General features: G+C 34.2%; 7 protein-coding genes across 7 annotated transcripts; 6 read left to right on the forward strand and 1 right to left on the reverse strand.

Annotated features, from left to right (window-relative positions):
- Window positions 1–1,417: 1,417 nt before the first annotated feature.
- On the forward strand, window positions 1,418–1,764 carry Tsp_00051 (putative integral membrane protein). Its single transcript, XM_003375817.1, has 2 exons — window positions 1,418–1,529; window positions 1,571–1,764. Exons 1-2 carry the CDS (start codon window positions 1,418–1,420, stop codon window positions 1,762–1,764), a joined length of 306 nt encoding a protein of 101 aa, XP_003375865.1.
- Window positions 1,765–2,442: 678 nt separating this feature from the next.
- Tsp_00050 (exosome complex exonuclease RRP45) lies at window positions 2,443–3,993 on the forward strand. The gene is made up of 3 exons (XM_003375818.1): window positions 2,443–2,823; window positions 3,241–3,253; window positions 3,836–3,993. The coding sequence occupies exons 1-3, from the start codon at window positions 2,443–2,445 to the stop codon at window positions 3,991–3,993; spliced, it is 552 nt and encodes a 183-aa protein (XP_003375866.1).
- A 125-nt stretch (window positions 3,994–4,118) lies between these two features.
- Window positions 4,119–10,446, forward strand: Tsp_00049 (conserved hypothetical protein). Its single transcript, XM_003375819.1, has 15 exons — window positions 4,119–4,253; window positions 4,485–4,520; window positions 5,870–5,965; window positions 6,186–6,294; window positions 6,329–6,423; window positions 6,561–6,667; window positions 6,731–6,817; window positions 6,883–7,264; window positions 7,327–7,391; window positions 7,539–7,876; window positions 7,971–8,049; window positions 8,139–8,231; window positions 8,292–8,438; window positions 8,588–9,804; window positions 10,241–10,446. Exons 1-15 carry the CDS (start codon window positions 4,119–4,121, stop codon window positions 10,444–10,446), a joined length of 3,192 nt encoding a protein of 1,063 aa, XP_003375867.1.
- Window positions 10,447–10,682: 236 nt separating this feature from the next.
- On the reverse strand, window positions 10,683–12,374 carry Tsp_00048 (zinc finger protein). The gene is made up of 4 exons (XM_003375820.1): window positions 12,370–12,374; window positions 11,608–11,638; window positions 10,887–11,063; window positions 10,683–10,853 (listed from the first exon to the last, which is right to left on the reverse strand). Exons 1-4 carry the CDS (start codon window positions 12,372–12,374, stop codon window positions 10,683–10,685), a joined length of 384 nt encoding a protein of 127 aa, XP_003375868.1.
- Window positions 12,375–12,405: 31 nt separating this feature from the next.
- On the forward strand, window positions 12,406–14,934 carry Tsp_00047 (26S proteasome non-ATPase regulatory subunit 11). Its single transcript, XM_003375821.1, has 11 exons — window positions 12,406–12,445; window positions 12,845–12,952; window positions 13,135–13,236; window positions 13,288–13,439; window positions 13,508–13,637; window positions 13,699–13,893; window positions 13,954–14,098; window positions 14,158–14,281; window positions 14,331–14,468; window positions 14,592–14,643; window positions 14,792–14,934. The coding sequence occupies exons 1-11, from the start codon at window positions 12,406–12,408 to the stop codon at window positions 14,932–14,934; spliced, it is 1,329 nt and encodes a 442-aa protein (XP_003375869.1).
- Window positions 14,935–16,145: 1,211 nt separating this feature from the next.
- Tsp_00046 (ATP-dependent DNA helicase RecQ) lies at window positions 16,146–17,892 on the forward strand. The gene is given in 7 exon segments (XM_003375822.1): window positions 16,146–16,320; window positions 16,336–16,814; window positions 16,911–17,024; window positions 17,095–17,192; window positions 17,272–17,434; window positions 17,501–17,576; window positions 17,675–17,892. The coding sequence occupies 7 exon segments, from the start codon at window positions 16,146–16,148 to the stop codon at window positions 17,890–17,892; spliced, it is 1,323 nt and encodes a 440-aa protein (XP_003375870.1).
- Window positions 17,893–18,010: 118 nt separating this feature from the next.
- Tsp_00045 (exosome complex exonuclease RRP45) lies at window positions 18,011–19,959 on the forward strand. The gene is made up of 11 exons (XM_003375823.1): window positions 18,011–18,139; window positions 18,199–18,241; window positions 18,309–18,370; window positions 18,432–18,508; window positions 18,692–18,788; window positions 18,908–19,045; window positions 19,110–19,175; window positions 19,255–19,398; window positions 19,497–19,652; window positions 19,739–19,837; window positions 19,900–19,959. Exons 1-11 carry the CDS (start codon window positions 18,011–18,013, stop codon window positions 19,957–19,959), a joined length of 1,071 nt encoding a protein of 356 aa, XP_003375871.1.
- Window positions 19,960–20,003: the final 44 nt, after the last annotated feature.

Raw genomic sequence — 20,003 nt, forward strand, 5'->3', positions numbered from 1 at the left:
TGTGTATCTTGAGCAGAGTTCACTTTTAATGCAGAATGTGATTTCTGTTTTTCGGTGAATAATAAAATAATAAAATTCGGTTTGTTCTTCTTCGGTCCCACTGTTCACTTATTGGTCGTTGACCACGCTATTCTATTGGACAGTCAAATCTTTGTCGTATTGGTTTTCCTTGTCTAATTGCTCACTGATTCAAATCTTTCCCTTGTGATTAGCTTTAATATTTTTTCATTTCATTGGTTCAAATATTCCATTTTGGATTACGTAACTTTAATAGTAATGACGTAACATAAAAAATGGAAATATTATCCCAAAATTTTATTGTCTGCTTGAAGTTTCGTCATTTATTGAAATGTTGTTTATTTAAATATATTATTTGTGGTGAATTTTATACTTTTTCATGATCAGCATTCCTGAAAATAATTTTTATCATTATTCTATATTTTATTGTACCACAGTGACGTTATATCAAATGCGATAGTAATAATTCAGAAAAAACAATACAAAAAATAAGTTAAATAGTGATTTTTATTTTTCACTAGCCAACAGCACTAACAAGAAGGCTGCGGGGGTGCAGTGTGGACACATTTAGATACTTTGCACTTTTATGGGTTTTCCGGTTTCACGGAACGACAGTAGGTTTTTGCATTCTGGATATGCGATTATTTGAATCATCGAACGCAGCGCCGGTTCTGTCGCTATGTATTACGTAGCCGGTATTAAAATGCGATCCTTATATCATCAAAATACAAATTCACGCTTTCAACAACGGAATATTCTTTCTATCTCTTTGAATTCCTGAAGCAAAAAATCAAATGTTACAAATGTTAATTTTGCTACTCCTATGCTATTATTCTTGCAAACGTGAACTTTGCAAGCAATCAAATTTGAATATTATCAAACGGTAATCTGCTTGAAATTTCCTCAGCTAGCTATGCGGTTTACTGTTATGGGTGTGATGAAATGTCATATTCTTGAAAATTAGATTTATAAATATTTTATTAACGCCAGGTATGATATTGAAAAAATGATATTAAATGAATTTTTAAGAAATAAAGAATGACAACAGTATGTAGTCAAATTATTAAACATTTATTCAAAAATGCATCGCACGGTTATTTTTCACAAAGCTTATCAAAATTTTGATAAACACAAATTCAATAACATTTTTCACTACTAATGATACGTCACAACTAATTAAAGTTACGTAATCGTAAATGGAAATATTTGAACAATGAAATAGAAAAACAGTGCAGCTAATAACTACTGAAAAGTTTGAACCAATCAACAATTGGATAAGAAAAATGAATAACACAACGGTACGAAGGTTCAATAAAATAACGACCAGTAAGAAAACGCGATAAAAATTGGGCCCATAAACAATATTCCTGTTACCGACATATTTGGGTAGGTATATTCAATGTTCAAGTCAGTAGTAGACTGTATTTTATTTTTCACCGAATCAGTTCCGCCTTCCATTTCTTCCATTGTGACAAATTCACACCATACACATTTTACCAACGCTTCCATACGTCAGTATTGTTTGTTTGCTTTTTTTTCCAAGTCTTTTCAGTTTTTCGGCAGCTGGGATTCCGTATGAAGAATCTTCGACATCATCATCATGGATTTCATGAATGTTCCGGTATTATCAACAGATCAGGTGGATCTATGAACTTCAAATTAGTGAATTTTCACTTTATCTCCGATTTTCAATGCAATGCAATGCATTCCCAGTTCATTGCAGAGCTTATCCATTGCAATATGTAATGGGTTTTTTGTTTGTGCCTCTATTTGCGTGACGTATCTCCGATCTGCTATGAGCCCCATGTAATCTTGCAGTCTGTCTAGAAATGACATCCATATGTCATATGCTGGGAATAAACAAACTGCATCAGTTTGCAGATATGCATCCTTCATAATGCGATGGGCTAAGTCACATATTACATATGCGTAGCTCGAATAGAATGCCGCGAGCAGTACTGGAATTGCTGTGTTTCTGCCATGATCAAAACTCGGTAGAAAACGGTAATTGTTTATTCGACACACTAACTTGAACTCACACACACGCTATGTATATTCGTAACTAACTGACTCTGTTGTCTATGTGATACAGTATATTAAATAGAAGATGATCAAGTTACATTCGCAATAATTTTGGATTATATTAATTCAATACACAACAGGAACAGTTGGAGCAAATAAGCATAGATATGCTTACTAGCAAGGTGCTTCCCAGCTTCATTCATTGTACATAAGACTATGCTGCCTCTAGCCCACTGGTATATTTCCATATAGCTGAACAATTCATGCATAACAGCAATTACTAGAACTAGAAATTCTTTACCATCCTCGCTCCGTTGCTCTTTCATTATGTTGTAAATTGCCTTACATCTTGATGCCATTCATTCTTTGTAAAAGTCAAGCTCGATTTTTTGCTAATGGTTAATGTTAGCTGAGCCACATTGGCCTGTAATAATCTATCAGTGGCAGATCCAACCATTCAATATGACCGTGGTTTTGAGACATCAACAAATCGAAAAATCAAAATGTTTTTTCTTCCAATTTCTTCAACTAGCATCCTCTACTCAACATATCCGCAGGGTTGTCTTCGATTGGACAGTGACTCCACATGCTGGCTTGATTGTTGTCCACAATCGTTGTAGCAAGATCTTCACTCACGTGATGTATGATGATAACCATCTCAATGGATCAAATATTTTAAAAACTGCGCTCAACAGCAACTGCTTCATATTGCATGAAGCACCCGATCGACACAACGCTCCTTTTCCAGCAACTTACTACGTCACACCTTTATGTGATGATCAAGTTTTAAATTAGTTTCTACTGTCTGAAACAATTCGTTTTGAAAATATTTTCGCCTTAACATCATTTATAAATGTTATTCCAAATTTTAAAAACATAAAACTGCAAAGTTTTTGAAAATGTAATATAATATTATACAAAAAACATTTGATAAAATTGAGTAAAACAGCGTTTTGAATTTAATATTTTACAAAAGATTTTCATTAAAAATATTTGATTTTGAATAGAAAATAATACTAAATGACATTTCTAATTTTTTTCAATACGTGAAATTCAAAAAATACAGTATACCAATTTGTCAGTCCATAATGAACAAAGCATTAAATAAATGCAAAACAAAAATCAGTAGATTAGATCTTTGTAATTTCAAAATTAACATAACTATGAAGTATTATATATTAATATGAAACTACTTTTCAGTTCAATTACTTAAGTTTGTATTTGTAATGATTAATAATTTAAATGAAGAGGCTTTTCAAAATTAATATAAGTGTTGAATTTAAAGTAAAAAAAGATATTAATTGAATTTAAAAATGAAAAATAAAAACATATTTTTGATAAAATTCAAAAAAAGAAAAAAAGTAGTAAACGTGATGTTACAGTAATCTATAATTATGTTGAATCTGCTTGTCATTTTCAATCATACCTTTCCAATCAAATGAAATCCTACAACATTTAAATATTACTTTTTTAACATCTAAATATCAAATACACAAACGAATGTTCCATTTATTTATTTATTTGCTTATTTGTTAATTTGCATAATATATTTCAGTTGAAATATTTTAACAAAATAATAATTGCTGCGACTACGTAAAGTTGATATTGCTTTTCAAGTTCAACAGTGCATTCAAGTTGTTTGGGCGTGAATTTGCTAACGTATCACAATAATCGAAAGAGAAAATTGAACTGCGCGCCAGCTTCTTATGGTTTTAATATTTTTTTATTTGGAAATAATTTCCGGAACTATTTATATATTAAAACGAAATATTGTCAACTGAGATTTGACTCTTAGGGAAGAACGTTGCTGAACAACTTGCCAATAGATTCCGTCGTGACCTATGTTTGATTCTGTGGTGCACAAAACAGAGGCGTTTCATTGCAGTCATTGCGATCGATTGGGTCGTCAGTGTTTGGCCGCGTTTCGCGCGTCTTGACCAAACTTTTCTTTGACAAACCGTAAAATTTTTTCAAATATTTTACAAAAAATATGTATTTTTTTCAGAAAATAAAAATACATTTAATTTGGGTAAACAATTTGCCGATGTAGAGTTGTTTGCACAAACGAAGAGATATAAATGGACTTCGTTGAAAGCAGCTTGGCGAAGAAGAAAAAGACTCTTCCAACTATTCGTTTGGATGTTTCGATGAAAGTCCACAGCGGCAAAGCTTATCCAGAAATTCACTTGCCGTCGCTTGTGAAAGAGCAGTTGGTATGTTTCGTTCAATTTTGGAAGTTTTCGGAAACTTAATTATTTTTGTTTACTGGGACATTTCATATTTAGTAAATAAGCAAGTTTCATCAAACTTGGCGATCACGCTTGTGCTATTTCCAGGTTTTTTAAATTAATTTTTGACGTCGCTTTCGTAGGGCGCGTTGTTTTGCACGCAGTTCAAGCTTTCTGTTTGCTGATGATGAAAATGTTTATAACGTTGAAATTCAGACACTATTTTACGAAGCAACATTTTATAATGTTCATGTTTAAAGTGATTAATTATTGAGAAATATATGCACTGCTCATTTCTTCATTGTAATTTCATATTCATTTTTCATTAATGTAGTATGGTAAATTTTCGGTGTTTCTTTTTTGATAAGGTAAACATGTTTGATAACAATACAATTTCTTTCAACGATAACGTCAATTTATCAGTTTTTGTTTCAGACTTTGCAAACGAGTTTTACTCTGCCACATTGTTCTGTTCGCTTTTATCAAATTTTAACTTATTTACTTTTCTATCATTTAACTATTTATTGCTAAAATGTAGACATTTCTTGTCTGCCAATTTTAAACTCTGAGCCTGAAAAACAGATATTTCAATTTTTTGTTTTGTTATGTTATACTGTAATTGTTGAAATGGGAAATGTTTATTTTATAAACAAGTTTTATTTTCTTAATTTATTTATTTTTTGTTGAATAACTTGTAGATTTTAGCTTGATATTTCATATTTTTCATAACTTTATTGACTCAGTTAAATCAGTAGGTTTATATTCATTTAGATTAAAATGATGTAGTAATTTGGATAAAGATTTATACTGAGTTTGTAGTTTTCCAATTTATCAGAATAACAATGTTAAAAAAGCATATGGTACTGAAATATTTTTTCAAAATTCATGCACGATTTAGGTAAATTATTTTTAAAGTACATTTAAAAATTTTTGGATTAAACGCTATGTCAACGGGATGATATATTTGGGTCAATCTTTTAAACCGTACTTTTTCTGAAATTCAAGTTTTTTTATAAATTTTTTGTAAAAATAATTCTGTAAGTAAAATAATTATTTGATTTAGAATTTTCAATTTAAAAACTTTTTTAAATCAATTTGTTATGTATTTATTTTTATTTGATTCACTATTCCATTTTTGAAATTTGTTCAGATATTGCGAATTAAATTGAAAATTAAACAGGAGCAAATTTGCGTTTTATTATTTCATTTTTACACGATTAATTTGAATTTAAAGCTTTTTTTAGCGTTTGAGAGGTAAATCCTTTGTTTTATTTATTTGAATTAGCATCTGTGACGAAATCTATAAGTTTTCTTGAAATTTGCGTTTTATTGGTCCCATTTGTTTTTGCACTTGCTTCGACTCTATTATTTACCAAAGATATTGACATTAAACAAATATATATATATATATAAACATGTGTGAGTTGTTTTATATAAATTTTTATGTAATAGCTTCTTTTTGTGATTATTTGTTTACTAGGATATATATATGTATGTATATATGTTGTGAGTTTTATGATTATCATGGAAATTAGATAAAACATGTGCAGAGATGATTGTTGTGTGTTATGTTTGTTTAATAGTTCACTTTTGATTTTAAGGGAATTGACGTTAATGAATATGGTGTCGATCCGTCCACTCGTAGTGAAGAATATCAAAAGCTGTCGGGCATTGTCAAGAAATGCGAACAACGATTCGTAATTTTTTATGTTATTGTTAGCGCATGATATTTTGTCAGTTATTTCAGATGATGTCATGTGTATGAGAATACTTTTCAGTTTTTCACTTTTATATGATTTTTTTGTAAATTATGCATTTAATTGAAAACCAACTTTTTGTATTATAATTTTTTACGTATGTTTTCCTTGAAAATGCAATTTCACTTTATTTTTTTTGTAACTGAAGTTTGCTTTTCAGGGTGGAAAAGGACGCAAAGGTTGTATTGGCCGAGTTGAAGATTTTATAGATCTCGGATTTGGATACGATTTGAATGATCCATTTATCGATGACGCTGAAGGGGTGAAAAGTTATTATACTTTTTATTTTTATTAATATTGTAGTTCAACGTTTGGTTTTCAGTATGAATTGTTGGTTCCGTCAACGTTGTCCACTCAACATGGAGGTTTCTACGTCAACCGAGGCGAGTTGGAATTTTGTGAAATGACCGACGATTACGAAAATCCAGGGAAAAGCAGTCGAGTATAGCGAATATTTTGTTTTATTAATTTATCTTGTTGCTATTAACAATTTTTATTGATTTGAACTTTAAGCAGCATAAATTTGTTTTCCTAGAAACAGATTTCGAAAGAAGCGAAAACATCGAAAAACGTCGGTGGACAATTGGAATCTCATTATCGATCGAATAGTTTTAAAGCAGCGGCGAAATTGAAAAAGAAAAGGTATATTTTGTTTATTGTATTGTTTTGTTTTTATAATTTTTTCAACTGTTTTTAATTTTTAAGCTTAAATACGAAGCATCGATCTCAAATTCAAGTATTGAAAAAAGTTCCGAATAAAGAAAGCAAAGAGAAATGCGAAGCAAATGACAAGTACATCTGTTTATTATTAATTAATTAATTTTTTTATTTATTAAATCTACTTTTATTTGTTCAAGGCACATATCAGATGTGATAAATAGCATTGCACAAGTTGACATTTCCGCACCAGAAGTGCACGATTCAATCATTGATGGGATAATTTTGTCCGTGCTCGACAAGCAGACTTCAGCAAAAAAATTGTCTGTCCCAGCGTCCGAGACTGTCAACAAAGAACCCCCCAACGGAGACAAACCACGAACTTCCGCCGAAAGCTTCAATCCTGCCTCTGCTAGCGGTGGTGGTGGTTGTGCTGTGGCTAATTTGCCTGAAGTGACCAAAAAAGTAACTCTGGTTGGGCAGCCGCCTACTTTGGCTTTGAACAACAGGTCTCCGAAATGTCACAAACTACCTAGCGCTATATTGAAAATGAACGAGCAAATTGAAAAGGTGCAATTGTTTGTTTGTTTGTTTGTTTGTTTTTCTGTTGTGGTTGCCACTTCCTTTTGTGGTTGTCATTTTAGCTAATTGGCGATCACGGGAAAAAGGTTCTCTTTTGGAACAGGCAAGCAGTTGAATTGTTAGTGAAGTAAGTTCGATTTGGAAATTTACTTTACAATTGCGATGATATTTTTTTCAACTCTGTTTATTATTTATTCCTCATTGGACAGTCAGTCTAATAATTTATAATTGTAATTTTATGTGATGGAAGAAATAATAAGTTTTATTTGTTTAGAGTTAGCGACATGTGCTCGCAGTGTGGTTTGAATAAATTCGAACGCGGTGCCGTGTTTAACGACCTCAGCGCTCGAGTCAAGGTGCCCCGCCCGGAATTGATGGCCGCGTTGAAACGCATGGGACGACGATCGTTGAACAGCAACATACGAACTTCCAATTCGAGCTCTGATGTTACCCAGACGGCGGCGGATTCGTCGCCAAATTTACCCCAACGGTGCAATTCAGAGGGAAATTTGAACGCAACCAAAAATGCCGACAATCTTGTTCTGCCTGGTAGCAACACTTTCAGCAATAATAGCCAACGATTGCGCCAAGCTATTATCAAGCTCAAGCGAGGTGATATATATTCATGGATGATTGCATTCCAATCGTTTGTGTTCTTCTTCAACAGTTTTCTTTCCCGATTCTGACTATTTTGTTGTATGTACAGAAGTGGATGCAGTGATGCCAAATCTGTTGAGAGATTACAAGGAAATTTGTGCCGAAGCCGACAAACGGAAGCAGGAGATGTAAGTGGATCGTGGATTAAAATTTAAATGATAATATTATTTTATATACATACGTGCGAAAGGTGATTTTTTTTTATTCACTTTTACAGAATGACTGCGAAGTCGGTGACGGAAAATGACAACTTTAGACCGAAAACGGTATACAAGCCCAGAAAGAAATTTCAATGGAATGTGACCGTTCAGTGCGTTGATAAATTTTTTGTGGTAACATTTGAAAAAAATGAAAAAAAAATACCTTTCAGAAGTCGATTGAAAGAGCTGTTCACTGAATTGGCCATCAGTACTTGTTTGAAACCTGGCAATGCAGATTCTTTACAAATGGAAAATCTGGATCCATTTTTCGACTGGCTTTCCACAAGCGTATGGCCTGATTCATGGATGAATAGCAGGTAATTATTTGAATAGCGGGCAATTTATTAACTACCAACTTTATTAATTGCTACACCAGTATTGCATGAGTAATTCTTCTGTTCTTGATTGTTTGAAAAGTTGCAAAAGAATTCTTCCATTGTCATCAGAAATTGTTTTATATTTTTAGAGAATTGAAAAAGATGTTTTCTGTATTTTTTATGCAGAATCGATGTGTGAAAGAAAAAACAGTTGGTGGAGTATCTCCTTCAAGTGCGGGCAATTTGAACAGTCCAGTAGCAGCAACAGCAACAGCAGCAGCATCGTCGCCGCCGTCGTCGTCGTCGTCAGGAATAATTATTGACTTGACCACTACCAATGGTGCTACTACTATTACTACTGCTACTACTACTACTACTACTACTTCTACAACTGGTACTGCGGTGTCGAGTCCCTCGAATGTTAAACGACCACGAGTCGGTGAAACATCCCCCTCAACACCGCAAAGCGCCATTTCGCAGATTGCGTCCGCGTTAGTTGGTCCGTCGACATCGAGATCGTTCGACGCACCACCCGTGTTAACTGCACAGCAAATGCCACGAGCCCAGATACAGCAGCAGCAACAACAACAACAATCACAACAACAAAAACAGTTGCATCTGCAACAGATACAACAACAACAGCAACAATCAAACCAGCATGAACTACAACAGCACCAGCAGAAACAACTACAACAAACACACCACCAGTATCAGCAATTACTACTACAACCACAACAACAGCAGCAGCAACAGCAGCAACAACAACAACAACAACAACAACAACAACAACAACAACAACAACAATTGCTAATACAATCACAACAACAACAACAACAACCACAACAGCAGTCGACTTCGTTGAGCCAAATTCAGACGGTCAAGTCTAACTGCCAGCAAGCAGTATCCGGTTCTACTCCTGCGAGCTCTATGCTGACGCAGACTACTGCAAAACTGCAACTATATCAAAAGATGGTGCAGGAAAGCGGTAAAGTACCACCGTTCCCTAGCGCAATTAAAGCACATTCAGTGCAGCAGTCACTGGCTGTCGGCGGAAAGTTCGTCGCTGGTAGCGTGCCGTTCGACGCCACGTTCATACGCATGGGAGGTACTATAGGGGTTTTTCAGCCCCAACATCCCGGCCCCAGTGCTTCTCCATCTTCGCCAATTACCAGAAACGCTCTACCTCATCATCATCATCATCCACTGATCGGTCAACCGACAATGCAAGCTGTGAATTTCACATGGAATCGTCAAAGTATCGGTCGTCAATTTTTAGCCTCGAGAACCACAACACCCAGACAGTCGGCTTCGGGAGAAGGAGCGTCAATTCGACTGCCACAATCCCAGCCCAGTGGAAATGGTTCCAGTTGAAAACAACTCAACTGAACTCATCTCGGTTCGCTTGAATATATATATATATATATATATATATATATATATCGTAATTTACGGAGAGAACGACGGTTTCTGACGATCTGGAAAATCATCGGAAAATATTTTATTAACAAAAAAAAGGAAAATATTTTCTCATTGTTTTTTTTCACAGATCAATGATCTCCATCTGTTTTATTAAAAAAATTTTCTGCGTGAGTGTGGTGTGTACGTGATGGTGATGACAAAATGAAAATGACACAGACAGTCGAAAATACAAAACCCTGTAGAGATATATAAATAGCAGCAGACTCACAATGTCAAACGTGATCCGCAACATGTTGCGCTCGAATGATCGAACTGAACTGGGCACGAAGCTGTTTGTCGAGCACATTCCAAACCTGCATGCATCCTTGCTTCCCTTGTTCAAGCATTGCTTCGACCAAATCCGCGTGGGCCCTGCAGGAGAGTTCGGACAAGGCGACGGTTTTGTCGTGGACCAACAGCGCTAGAGTCATGCGAGGCAACTGGGCAACCACCTCTTCCTGGTGGTTCACGTCCAGCAGTGGCTGGTCGTTGTAGCAAGTCAAGCTGCAGGCGGCCACGAAATCCAGCATCGGCACGCCGGCGTGCATGAGCGCCATCGAGCAGGCGTTGATGCACGTTGCCAGCAAGCCTCCTTCGTTGGCAATCACCTCGCAGACGATGAAAATTTTCGAATTCGGATAATGGGCGCCAATGACGACCGTCTCGAACACCTTTTTCAACAGTTGCGCGTATTCTTGGGGTCGACGGTCGGCGGGCGTGGCGTTCCTGTCGACCACACGGCATTCGACCACCGCCCGATCCGCCCGAGTTCGAACTCGCCCGCCCTCAGTGGGTCCGTAGACCACGGCCAACACCTGGGTCAGGCCCTGTTCCAAATATGCCGAACCGTCGCCTTCGGCCACCGCCCCGACGTGGCACCGCATCTGGCGCAGTTCGTCCGCTCTGCGACCGTCGAGACGGAACCCTTGGTCGTCCAACACGTCCATCCGAAGAATCCTGTAGCCCGGTAGTCAGTCAGCGTCGGTTGACTTTGGCGCGGTTCATAAACGTGGCCAAAATTCGCTCGTTGCCACGAATATTCTTTTCCACACAACGAGCCACGCACTGACGTTCGTCAGTTATCAACGAACGACCGTTCAAACTGTACACGCAACTGTTGAAGCAAACCTCGGTCAGGCTGTTGTACAAGATCAAAAATTGTCGTAGCTGAAAAACATTAAAACAATGTAAAAACAAACGACTAAATTTACTCGCTTTTTTAAAGGCTCGACAAAGTAAAGCATACTGTGTAAAATAAAAACGTCACTTTAACAATCTTACAAAAAAAAGCTTTTTATTATTTGAAATCATGAAACTTGAAAGTTTACCTAACTTTTCCGCAATTAAGCCTGAAACTACGTGATAAAATTGAGCAGTTATTGCGTCACTAAAGCGCACTTTACAGCGATTAATTTCAACAATTCATAATATTCAAAAAAAACAACAAACTACTTCAATCAAAAACTTAATCCCCAAACATGCATACTGGCATATTAAAAAAGAAAATAACAAGTGAAAATGTATTAGGAAAGAATTATGAAGAAAAATTTATCCATTATTTTACCAAAAACTCTACTTCAAATCTTGCTGCTGATCAAAACTGTTTTGCACTTGGCAACAAAAATATTCAGTGTCAATTAAAAATTTTCGAAGAATTATTAACCGTCAATTGTTAAAAAAGAAATAATCAACATAATAAAATAAATCATACATCAAAAAGTTCTTTATTCATGATGCCGTAACTGAAAATTAATCATCTTTCGTCAAAACACCAACGACAACAACACTAAAACACAACTCTCCAAATGTACAGTACACAATTTTAGCAGGTTTTCTCTAAACTGATCGCAAATTTTCGTTTCGTACAACAAAACAGATCCAACATGTACACGTTATTAATATTCAAAAAAAAAACAAATATCATTTTTTTAATGCCCACTGGTTAAGCTGATATTAGTAATACAACTTAACTAATTTTTTCAAATTAATGGTCACTAAAATGTACAATTTAATAATCACTGAAAAACAATTGAACAATTTTCAAATTGTTCAAACTCACAAAAAACTAATTTTATAAATTTTTCAAAGCTTACGTTACATTACAAATAAAAACTGCAAAAGTTCAAGCAATTATTCGAGGAGATGCAATCTAAAACTACAGTATACTAAACGTTTTAAAGTAAAAAAGTTCTCAATATTAAAAATGATTTCAGTGAATGAATTTTTTAAATAAATTTTTAACTTAAAATCTCACATCGCTTTCAAAGAATTCTAAATTATCACGATTATTATCACATATATTACTGAAATTTACAATTATCTTGTTATCACTGCAATCAATGAAGCATATTAAGTCGAATTTAATTTATTTCAATTTATTTTTTAATAATAAATTCAATTTTAATATTTATTTTTAAGTCAAGTGGAAATTCAATTGTTAAACAGCAGTTCTTTTGATTTGAAAAATTAAAACTTCATTGTCTTTTAGTAGACTGTAAATTGACTACGGATGAATGACGTAGAAAGAAATTTTGAAGTCGAGACAGGAGGTATGTTTTTGTTATTTTGTCAGATAATTTTTATTTAAACTATTATTCTTTCAAAGTTTTACTAATTATGTTGATTGTTTGATCTTTGTTAATCTCTCTTTGAACATATTTTATACAGTTAATTACCGATTATGTGTATGTTTTTTAATTTTCTGCACCTTTATTATTTTTTATTTATAAGCAAAATGTAATTTTATTGTGCATTTTTGTCAAATTTTGTTACATTTTGACTTTTGCTATTCTGCTTATGTAATTTGTTAGTACTTGTCAGCAAATTGTACAAATATAGATAATAATTGCAGAATTTTTTCCTGAGAAAAGAATAGATTATTTGTAACGCTTCTTCATTATAATAGCTTACATTATATTGTTATTATTGATGAATTGAAAGTTGTTTAGAGAGTGAAAGCAGAGCGAAAAATATGGCAGGCGCTGCTGAAGTGGAAATTTTTTTAGCTGAAGTACACAAAGATGAAAAAAATGCAATTCGTCATTTGACGAATTTTGGTGAGTGTTACGGTTTTTCAAAACTGTGTCGATGAATTGTCATTGTTACTATTTTTGTTGTCATACATCTTTTGCAAAACACTTAAACTGTAATCATTTTCTGAATAATCAGTTTGGCTTTAAATAGCTTTGTTCTTTAACTGTGACTGATTGTCAGTATTGATGTGTGATATAAATTACAGTGACGAACACTACGTCACAAGACAATGAAGAAGAACTTAAGAAAAAAGAAGAAGTAATTATGCAGTGTGGTAATATTTTGGCAAGAGAAAAGTTAACTGAAGGTATTTTTGAGATGGTATTTGAAAATTGTCATTATTGTTTCCTCTTTGCAGCATTAAAAGAAATGATTCAACGAACTCGACCTTTTTTAATTTCCCTCGGAAAAGCCAAGGCAGCAAAATTGGTTCGTAATTTGGTTGATTTGTTTTGTAGCATTGAAATGAATGGTACTCCTGCAGAAGCGAAAAATTTCCAAGATATCAAGGTTATTTATTCATTTGGTATTAATAAACTGGAATTAGAAAAGTATTAATGAAAATTTGAATTTTTCAGGTTGAACTTTGCAGAGAATGCATTCAATGGGCTCGTGAACAGAGTCGCATTTTTTTGCGCCAAACTCTCGAAGCAAGACTGGTGAAATTGTTCAACGAAATTGAAGATTTCCAAAACGCTCTCAATTTAGGTGAATTTGGATTTGCAAAATTTGTGCTTTTTAAATTGATCTTGTTTTTTCCTCATTTCAGCGGTTACTTTGGTGAAAGAATTGAAAAAGCTCGACGACAAAGAATTGATGGTCGAAGTGCAGTTGGAAGAGAGCAAAGCTTGTTATGAAATGGGAAACTTGACAAAAGCAAGAGCCGCCCTAACTTCAGCCCGAACTACCGCTAATGCCATTTACGTATCACCTAGAATGCAAGCCGCTCTAGATATGCAGTCAGGTGTGTGTGCTTGTGGTAATTTTTATTCAAAGTGCTTTGAATTTTATTTTTTTGCTTTAGGAATTCTTCATGCGGCTGATGAGCGCGATTTTAAGACAGCATTTTCGTATTTCTATGAAGCTTTTGAAGGCTATGACGTTTTGAATCTTCCCGAAGCATTGCGCGCTTTGAAATACATGCTGTTGTGCAAAATTATGCTTAACCTGTAATATCTTTCAAAATTTTATATTGTTTATGATCAATCTGATGATTTCCTTTTTCTAGTCCTGATGACGTTCACATTCTTGTTCAGGGAAAGTTAGGAATGAAACATGCCGGTAGACAACTTGAAGCGATGAAAGCCGTTGCTACTGCTTCCAAAGAACGCTCGTTGTCCGATTTCAAAGAAGTGAGAATTTACATGTGCAATATGTATGTTTCGAAGCATATTTCTTCAGGCATGCGGAAAATTTAACGAAGAATTGCAAAGTGACCGTGTGGTGAAGTCTCATTTTCAATCGTTGTATGACAGTATGCTAGAGAAAAATTTATGCCGAATAATCGATCCTTATTCTCGTCTTGAAATCAGTTTCATTGCAAAGCAAATAGGACTTCCTCAGGTTTTTATTTGTTTATCAGTTATATTTTTTTCAAAATATAATTTTTGATTTAACGTTGACATTCGTATTTCTTAAATAAGTATTTTTTAATCTTTTTAGCAGCAAGTTGAAAAGAAATTATCTCAAATGATACTAGACAAAGTACTGTACGGTAAATATGCTTTACAAATTTTTTTCATCAAATAAATAATAAAGTGTACTAGATATCTATATATTTATAAGTATTAATTGGAAAAGGGTTTTTTTTGGAATAGTTTATTGTTATGTTTTGTAAATGGTAAAATGTGATTTGTTTTCAGGTATATTAGATCAAGGGGAAGGTATTTTGGAAACTTTTGAAGTTGATGAAGAAGATGAAGCTTATGCGTTGGCTATTGAAGCGGTCCACGGTTTAAATGAAGTTTGCGACATTTTGTATCGAAAAGCCAACAAGCTGAACTAAAACTTATTGGTCAACACGATTGGTTTCCTTCTCTTTTATTTTTGCTATCTCATAATTAAAATTAAAAATATAATAAAATGAAATAAGTTTTATTTATTCATTTTTTTTCTTGGTTGACTGAGATTGACCGGTACAGCCCTCGCAGTTGTGTTTCGAAAAGAAGCCGAAAACAGCTAGTTTTGCATTTGTGAAAAATGATTTATTGTGTTCTGAATAAAATAGTGGTCTGTTATGAACATCAACCGTTGATTGTTTTCAAAATATTTTGATAAAAGTATTTTTTTATTTTTAATGTTTTCATAACTGACTTGAATTATAATATGTTTGCTGATTGTGTAATTTTAAAGGAAAACTGTGTGTGTAAATAGGTGAATGAAAAATCTTGGTAGTCAATTTGATAACAATGACAACAAAAGTTATTACACATGGTGCTATGAATAAAATTTATTATAATAATAATTTCAATGAAATTTTTATGAAATTGTCGTGTTTACATTGTACTCATTTTCCAAGATCTATCACTGAAGTAACCTGTGTGTGTTAAAAAAAAATAAAACTGTGTAAATAATTGTAATAAATATTTTAAATTTAATTTGTTCTGGTTCAGTTGTTTCAGTGAATTTTAAATATTAAAATTATTTCAAAAGAAATCTTTTGTAATTGAACAATTATACATACTTATATATAATCTACTGTATGCAGAAGGTAAAAATTTGGAGAAATTGTTTGTGAGGTAGTGCAGATTGTCGGGTGGTGTAAGTAGAGAAAATGTGAGTTCGACGGCTTATTTGGGAATACTTTTAATTAATAAAACAGATTGGGTTTAATATCAACTGAAAGTTTTGTCTTCTTTTAACAGAGCATATTTGATTGTTCGGCTCCATGGCCACGCCGGAATCCGTATTGAAGACGGTATTCGGTTTCGATAAATTCAAAACGGAAATTCAAGAAGACGCGATCAAAGTCATAGCAGAACGTGAGAAAATGTGTTACTGAATATTGATCAAAAAAATATACAATTATTTTTTAAAATTAATCTCCACATTTAGTAATTGTTTTGTATTGAAGAAAATTATTAATTTATTTTTATTGGTATTTATGAAGATTTAAGAGGATATATATATATATATATATATATATATATATATATATATATATATATATATGTATGTATATGTATTTTTTTGTTGTTTTTTTAAATTTTCATATTGATGAAGTGTAAATTTGGTTGGTTGAAATTAGGCGATCGGGATGTGTTCGTTTCAATGCCCACCGGCTCCGGCAAATCGCTCTGCTATCAACTGCCGGCACTGCTGCGATCGGGTGTTACTGTAGTATTTTCACCGTTGATCGCGCTAATTTCCGACCAACTGTCTCATTTGGAACGTTTGAAAATTGCAGCCGGCTCGTTGCACTCGAAACTGACCAACGCCGAGCGTCAATCTTTGCTGAACGATCTGCTCGGTGCTGGCAGCAAGGTGCCCAACACCAAACTCCTCTACATTACCCCAGAGCAGGCCGAGACGGCGACATGCCGGTCGGTTTTGGACTCGTTGCACCAGCGACAGTTGCTCAACTACGTCGCCGTGGACGAGGCCCACTGCGTGTCCCAGTGGGGCCACGATTTCAGACCGAAATATTTGAATTTGGGCGCCCTGAGACAGAGGTACGACGACGTACCTTGGATCGCGTTGACCGCGACCGCGACCGGCAAAGTTGTCGGCGATATATTGCGGCTGCTGAAGCTGAAGCCGCCGGTTGCCGAATTCAAACATCCCTGCTACAGACCGAATCTCTTCTACGACGTGCAATTCAAGGACACCATAGCCGATGGGGAAAAGCACGTGGCTGACTTCCTGAAGCAAATCTTCACAGAACAGGTGAAGTTGGATGATTGATTGATTGATTGATTGTAATTGTTTAAAAAAATTTCATCCTTCCCCCTCCCTCCCCCCCCCACCCCATCTCTGTTACAGGGAGGAAGCGGTATAGTCTATTGTCGAACCAGGGAACGGTGCGAATCATTCGCGGCAGACATAAGCGGATATGGAATCCGATGTGCCGCTTATCATGCTGGTCTTTCGAACAAAGTAATGAAATGTGGCAATTTTAAATTTGAAACGTTCCAATCGAATAAATCAATCACCCTTGGAATTGCAGGTGCGAGAAAAGGTGTACAATGATTGGATGGTTGGAAAGGTGCACGTTATTGTGGCTACGATATCGTTCGGAATGGGTGTGGATAAAAGTGATGTCCGGTATTTTTGTTTTAAATGATTTTTGTATTTTTTTTGTTATTTTATTCAAAAATTCAAAACTCAATTGCTAATTTTAAAGGTGTGTAGTTCATTGGGATTTGCCGAAAACACTGACCGGCTATTATCAAGAATCCGGGCGTGCCGGACGTGACGGCAACAGATCCTATTGTCGTATTTATTATTGTCGCGAAGAACGTCGCGTGGGCGAATATTTCACCAAGCAGAGCATCTTGAACAAGAAGGTACTGTTCTATAGTGGGTGAAGAAGTGAACAATTAAAATTTGAAAATCTGTAATAATATTTTCAGATGTCGAAAGATTTTTCACCTCATGCAGAGAAAGCGATGAAAATGGAATTTGAAGAAATTGTATCTTTTTGCGAAAGTTTGAAGTGAGCTTTCTACTGGTTGTGTGGATAAATAAATAAATTTGTGATGTCTTGATTAATTTAATGTTTAGGTGTCGTCATGCTGTTTTTTCAGCTTACTTCGGTGGTACTTTGGATAGATGTGGTGATAATTGTGACTTTTGCACAGATCCGATTGGTTGTGAAAAGCGAAAGTTCGCTTTTGATCAAGTTGGTTACTCAACGTCTTGGACTTGTAAAAGTGAAGATGACGCATCAGAACTTTACGGCGGTGGACGCAAAGGACCAGATTGGTATGCTATTATTATTATGCACTTGCTCACAACTGAATAAAATGATTCTATTAAATTATACCAATTTAAAAAAAAAATTTAAACTGTTATTTTTCAATATTCCATTCCGATTATTTTTCTTTTTATATACAATATGCATAGATAAAAAATTTATCTTTATGTACTTGATTAGTTATTACGGTGAAACGAGCAAGCGTTCAAGAATGAATTTTGAAGAAGCGGAAAAAGAGTCGAGGCGGCTTTTAATTGCCCAAGAAATGAGCAAGCGTAGAAAATGTGCAACAACGGTGAGTTATTATTGTTTACGTTGTTGTTCATTTTTTGATTGGAAAATTATATTTTTCAGTCGACTAATGCGTCACAGAATGTTACTGCTGACCAAGATTTGAGTAAGGATTTGTTTTTCAATTTTCTCTTCATTCGAGAATGAAATGCTAATTTTGTAATTTTTCGAAGGTCGTCCCACGGTGGAAGATTTAATCGACAGCGGAAATTCAGTTTCTTTGATCAATTCCCAAGTATATTACTGAGTGGTAAAATTGCTTTTGAACATAAGTAGTTTTTTGGTCTTTTTTTAAGACTCGTAGAGCTGCACTGAAAGCATTGGTCAAAGGAATCACATCGAATTTGATAAGTGCAGGAAAGGAAGAAATTAAGTAAGTTTGTTTGCTTGCTTGCTTAGTGATTGATGAATTCAGTGAAATATAAAATTAGGATAATTTCATTTCTAGAAATACTTTATTGCTGTTTAAAAATTTTAAGATTTTATTCGTTGTTGATTTTTATATTATAAATAATTCGATTATACATATGATGTTATGCATGATTATTGATTTTAGTGAAGAAGTAAGAATAAAAATTGCTGCTGCAATTGAATACAAAGCATTCAATACATCTCGTACGCCTGGAAATTATCAAGGAAAAGTTTCGCAAAAGGTACATTTATTTAAAATAATAATAATGATAATAATAAGGAAATGTTCAAATTTTGTGCTGTATGAAAATTGTTACGTATGTTTCAATAATTGAATATTTTTCGTACTCTGTGCCTACAGCTGGGAGGAATGAAGAACAGTGCATCAAAGAATGAACTCTATCCGGATATCAGAGATTTTCTAAATGATGAAATTAGGAAAGATGATTCATTGGTCAACATTGTACCGGAGATCATTGCAGTAGAGCATGGAGAAAAGGTGAACTTTTAAATGGGGCTTGAAAGCGTCAGAATGGGATATTTATCTTGATGTGTGATTTCAGAAACCTGAAGCAGAAGAAGAAAATGTTAATTTGGAAAATTATCCAAGCGGTAATGATGATAAACCTGTAAGTTCAAATATAGCACATAATTTTGTCAATCAAATATATATATATATATGTATGTTTATTTATTAATTTATTATAGGAAATTTTTGTTTCTTCCAAAGATGATTGCAGCTCATTATTGCCTATGGAGAAAAGCAATGTACAAACGTGCTCAGAAAAAGATATCACTGTTGAAATGGACAACAAATGTGCTGCTGCTGATTCAAGTGAAGAAAGAAAGGTGGTATGTTAAAAGCTTGCTTGTTCGAAAGAATAGCTTTTTGTTGTATTGTCGTGGAATATTGTTTTTTACTTTTTATTTAAGCAATTTCTGCTTTTTAGGAGGAACATGATCAAATTGAAATTTCCACGGAACCTTCTCAAAAGCGACTTCGAATTGTTGAAACTGAAACATTAACTACAGTTTCTTCTCTTCAAAAGGACAGCAGTAGTATTGCTGGGCTTGTTCAGCCTGAACAAAGCACCATTTCCACGCATGTAATTCTTTCTTATTTATTATTAACTTTTTTTTAAAATGAGAATTATCTTATTTGCGCATATAAGTATTATATATGTGTATATAGAATGCGGTGCAAGTGGACAGTGATAAAAATAATGATAAGAAAATACCTGCTGTGGAAATTTTGAATCCGTATTGGAAAATGGGACGAATTCGCCACAAAGTAAATAAAGATTCAAAAGATCTTAGTATTTTATTTAAATCAAATCAATAATTTCTTTTCAGATGCTATTTAAAGAATTTGGCTCGCTAATCTTACTCACCACCGTCCAACCTTTTGGATGAAAAAGCACGTGCATATTCCTTTTATGAGAATTTTTGTAACAAAT

The sequence above is a fragment of the Trichinella spiralis genome (genome assembly GCF_000181795.1).
Source record: "Trichinella spiralis strain ISS 195 chromosome Unknown Scfld4, whole genome shotgun sequence".
In the NCBI taxonomy this organism is placed as follows: domain Eukaryota; kingdom Metazoa; phylum Nematoda; class Enoplea; order Trichinellida; family Trichinellidae; genus Trichinella; species Trichinella spiralis.

Excerpts from the sequence above, each read along its gene's own strand:
- Tsp_00048 (XM_003375820.1), bottom strand. Across the intron at positions 11,064-11,607 it reads TGAATAAAGAACTTTTTGAT|CTACGACAATTTTTGATCTT; the intron begins GTATGATTTATT and ends AATGTTTTTCAG. Across the intron at positions 10,854-10,886 it reads CGTTTATGAACCGCGCCAAA|GATTCTTCGGATGGACGTGT; the intron begins GTCAACCGACGC and ends ACCGGGCTACAG.
- Tsp_00045 (XM_003375823.1), top strand. The coding sequence starts at position 18,011 with ATGTACTTGATTAGTTATTACGGTGAAACGAGCAAGCGTTCAAGAATG. Across the intron at positions 18,789-18,907 it reads AAGGAAAAGTTTCGCAAAAG|CTGGGAGGAATGAAGAACAG; the intron begins GTACATTTATTT and ends CTGTGCCTACAG. Across the intron at positions 19,046-19,109 it reads CAGTAGAGCATGGAGAAAAG|AAACCTGAAGCAGAAGAAGA; the intron begins GTGAACTTTTAA and ends GTGTGATTTCAG.
- Tsp_00049 (XM_003375819.1), top strand. The coding sequence starts at position 4,119 with ATGGACTTCGTTGAAAGCAGCTTGGCGAAGAAGAAAAAGACTCTTCCA. Across the intron at positions 4,521-5,869 it reads CAACATTTTATAATGTTCAT|GGAATTGACGTTAATGAATA; the intron begins GTTTAAAGTGAT and ends TTTGATTTTAAG. Across the intron at positions 5,966-6,185 it reads AGAAATGCGAACAACGATTC|GGTGGAAAAGGACGCAAAGG; the intron begins GTAATTTTTTAT and ends TTTGCTTTTCAG.
- Tsp_00050 (XM_003375818.1), top strand. The coding sequence starts at position 2,443 with ATGTTAGCTGAGCCACATTGGCCTGTAATAATCTATCAGTGGCAGATC.
- Tsp_00051 (XM_003375817.1), top strand. The coding sequence starts at position 1,418 with ATGTTCAAGTCAGTAGTAGACTGTATTTTATTTTTCACCGAATCAGTT. Across the intron at positions 1,530-1,570 it reads TTTTACCAACGCTTCCATAC|TTTTTCGGCAGCTGGGATTC; the intron begins GTCAGTATTGTT and ends AAGTCTTTTCAG.
- Tsp_00047 (XM_003375821.1), top strand. The coding sequence starts at position 12,406 with ATGAATGACGTAGAAAGAAATTTTGAAGTCGAGACAGGAG. Across the intron at positions 12,446-12,844 it reads TTTTGAAGTCGAGACAGGAG|AGAGTGAAAGCAGAGCGAAA; the intron begins GTATGTTTTTGT and ends AAAGTTGTTTAG. Across the intron at positions 13,440-13,507 it reads AAAATTTCCAAGATATCAAG|GTTGAACTTTGCAGAGAATG; the intron begins GTTATTTATTCA and ends TGAATTTTTCAG.
- Tsp_00046 (XM_003375822.1), top strand. The coding sequence starts at position 16,146 with ATGAAGTGTAAATTTGGTTGGTTGAAATTAGGCGATCGGGATGTGTTC. Across the intron at positions 16,815-16,910 it reads AGCAAATCTTCACAGAACAG|GGAGGAAGCGGTATAGTCTA; the intron begins GTGAAGTTGGAT and ends TCTCTGTTACAG. Across the intron at positions 17,193-17,271 it reads GTGGATAAAAGTGATGTCCG|GTGTGTAGTTCATTGGGATT; the intron begins GTATTTTTGTTT and ends CTAATTTTAAAG.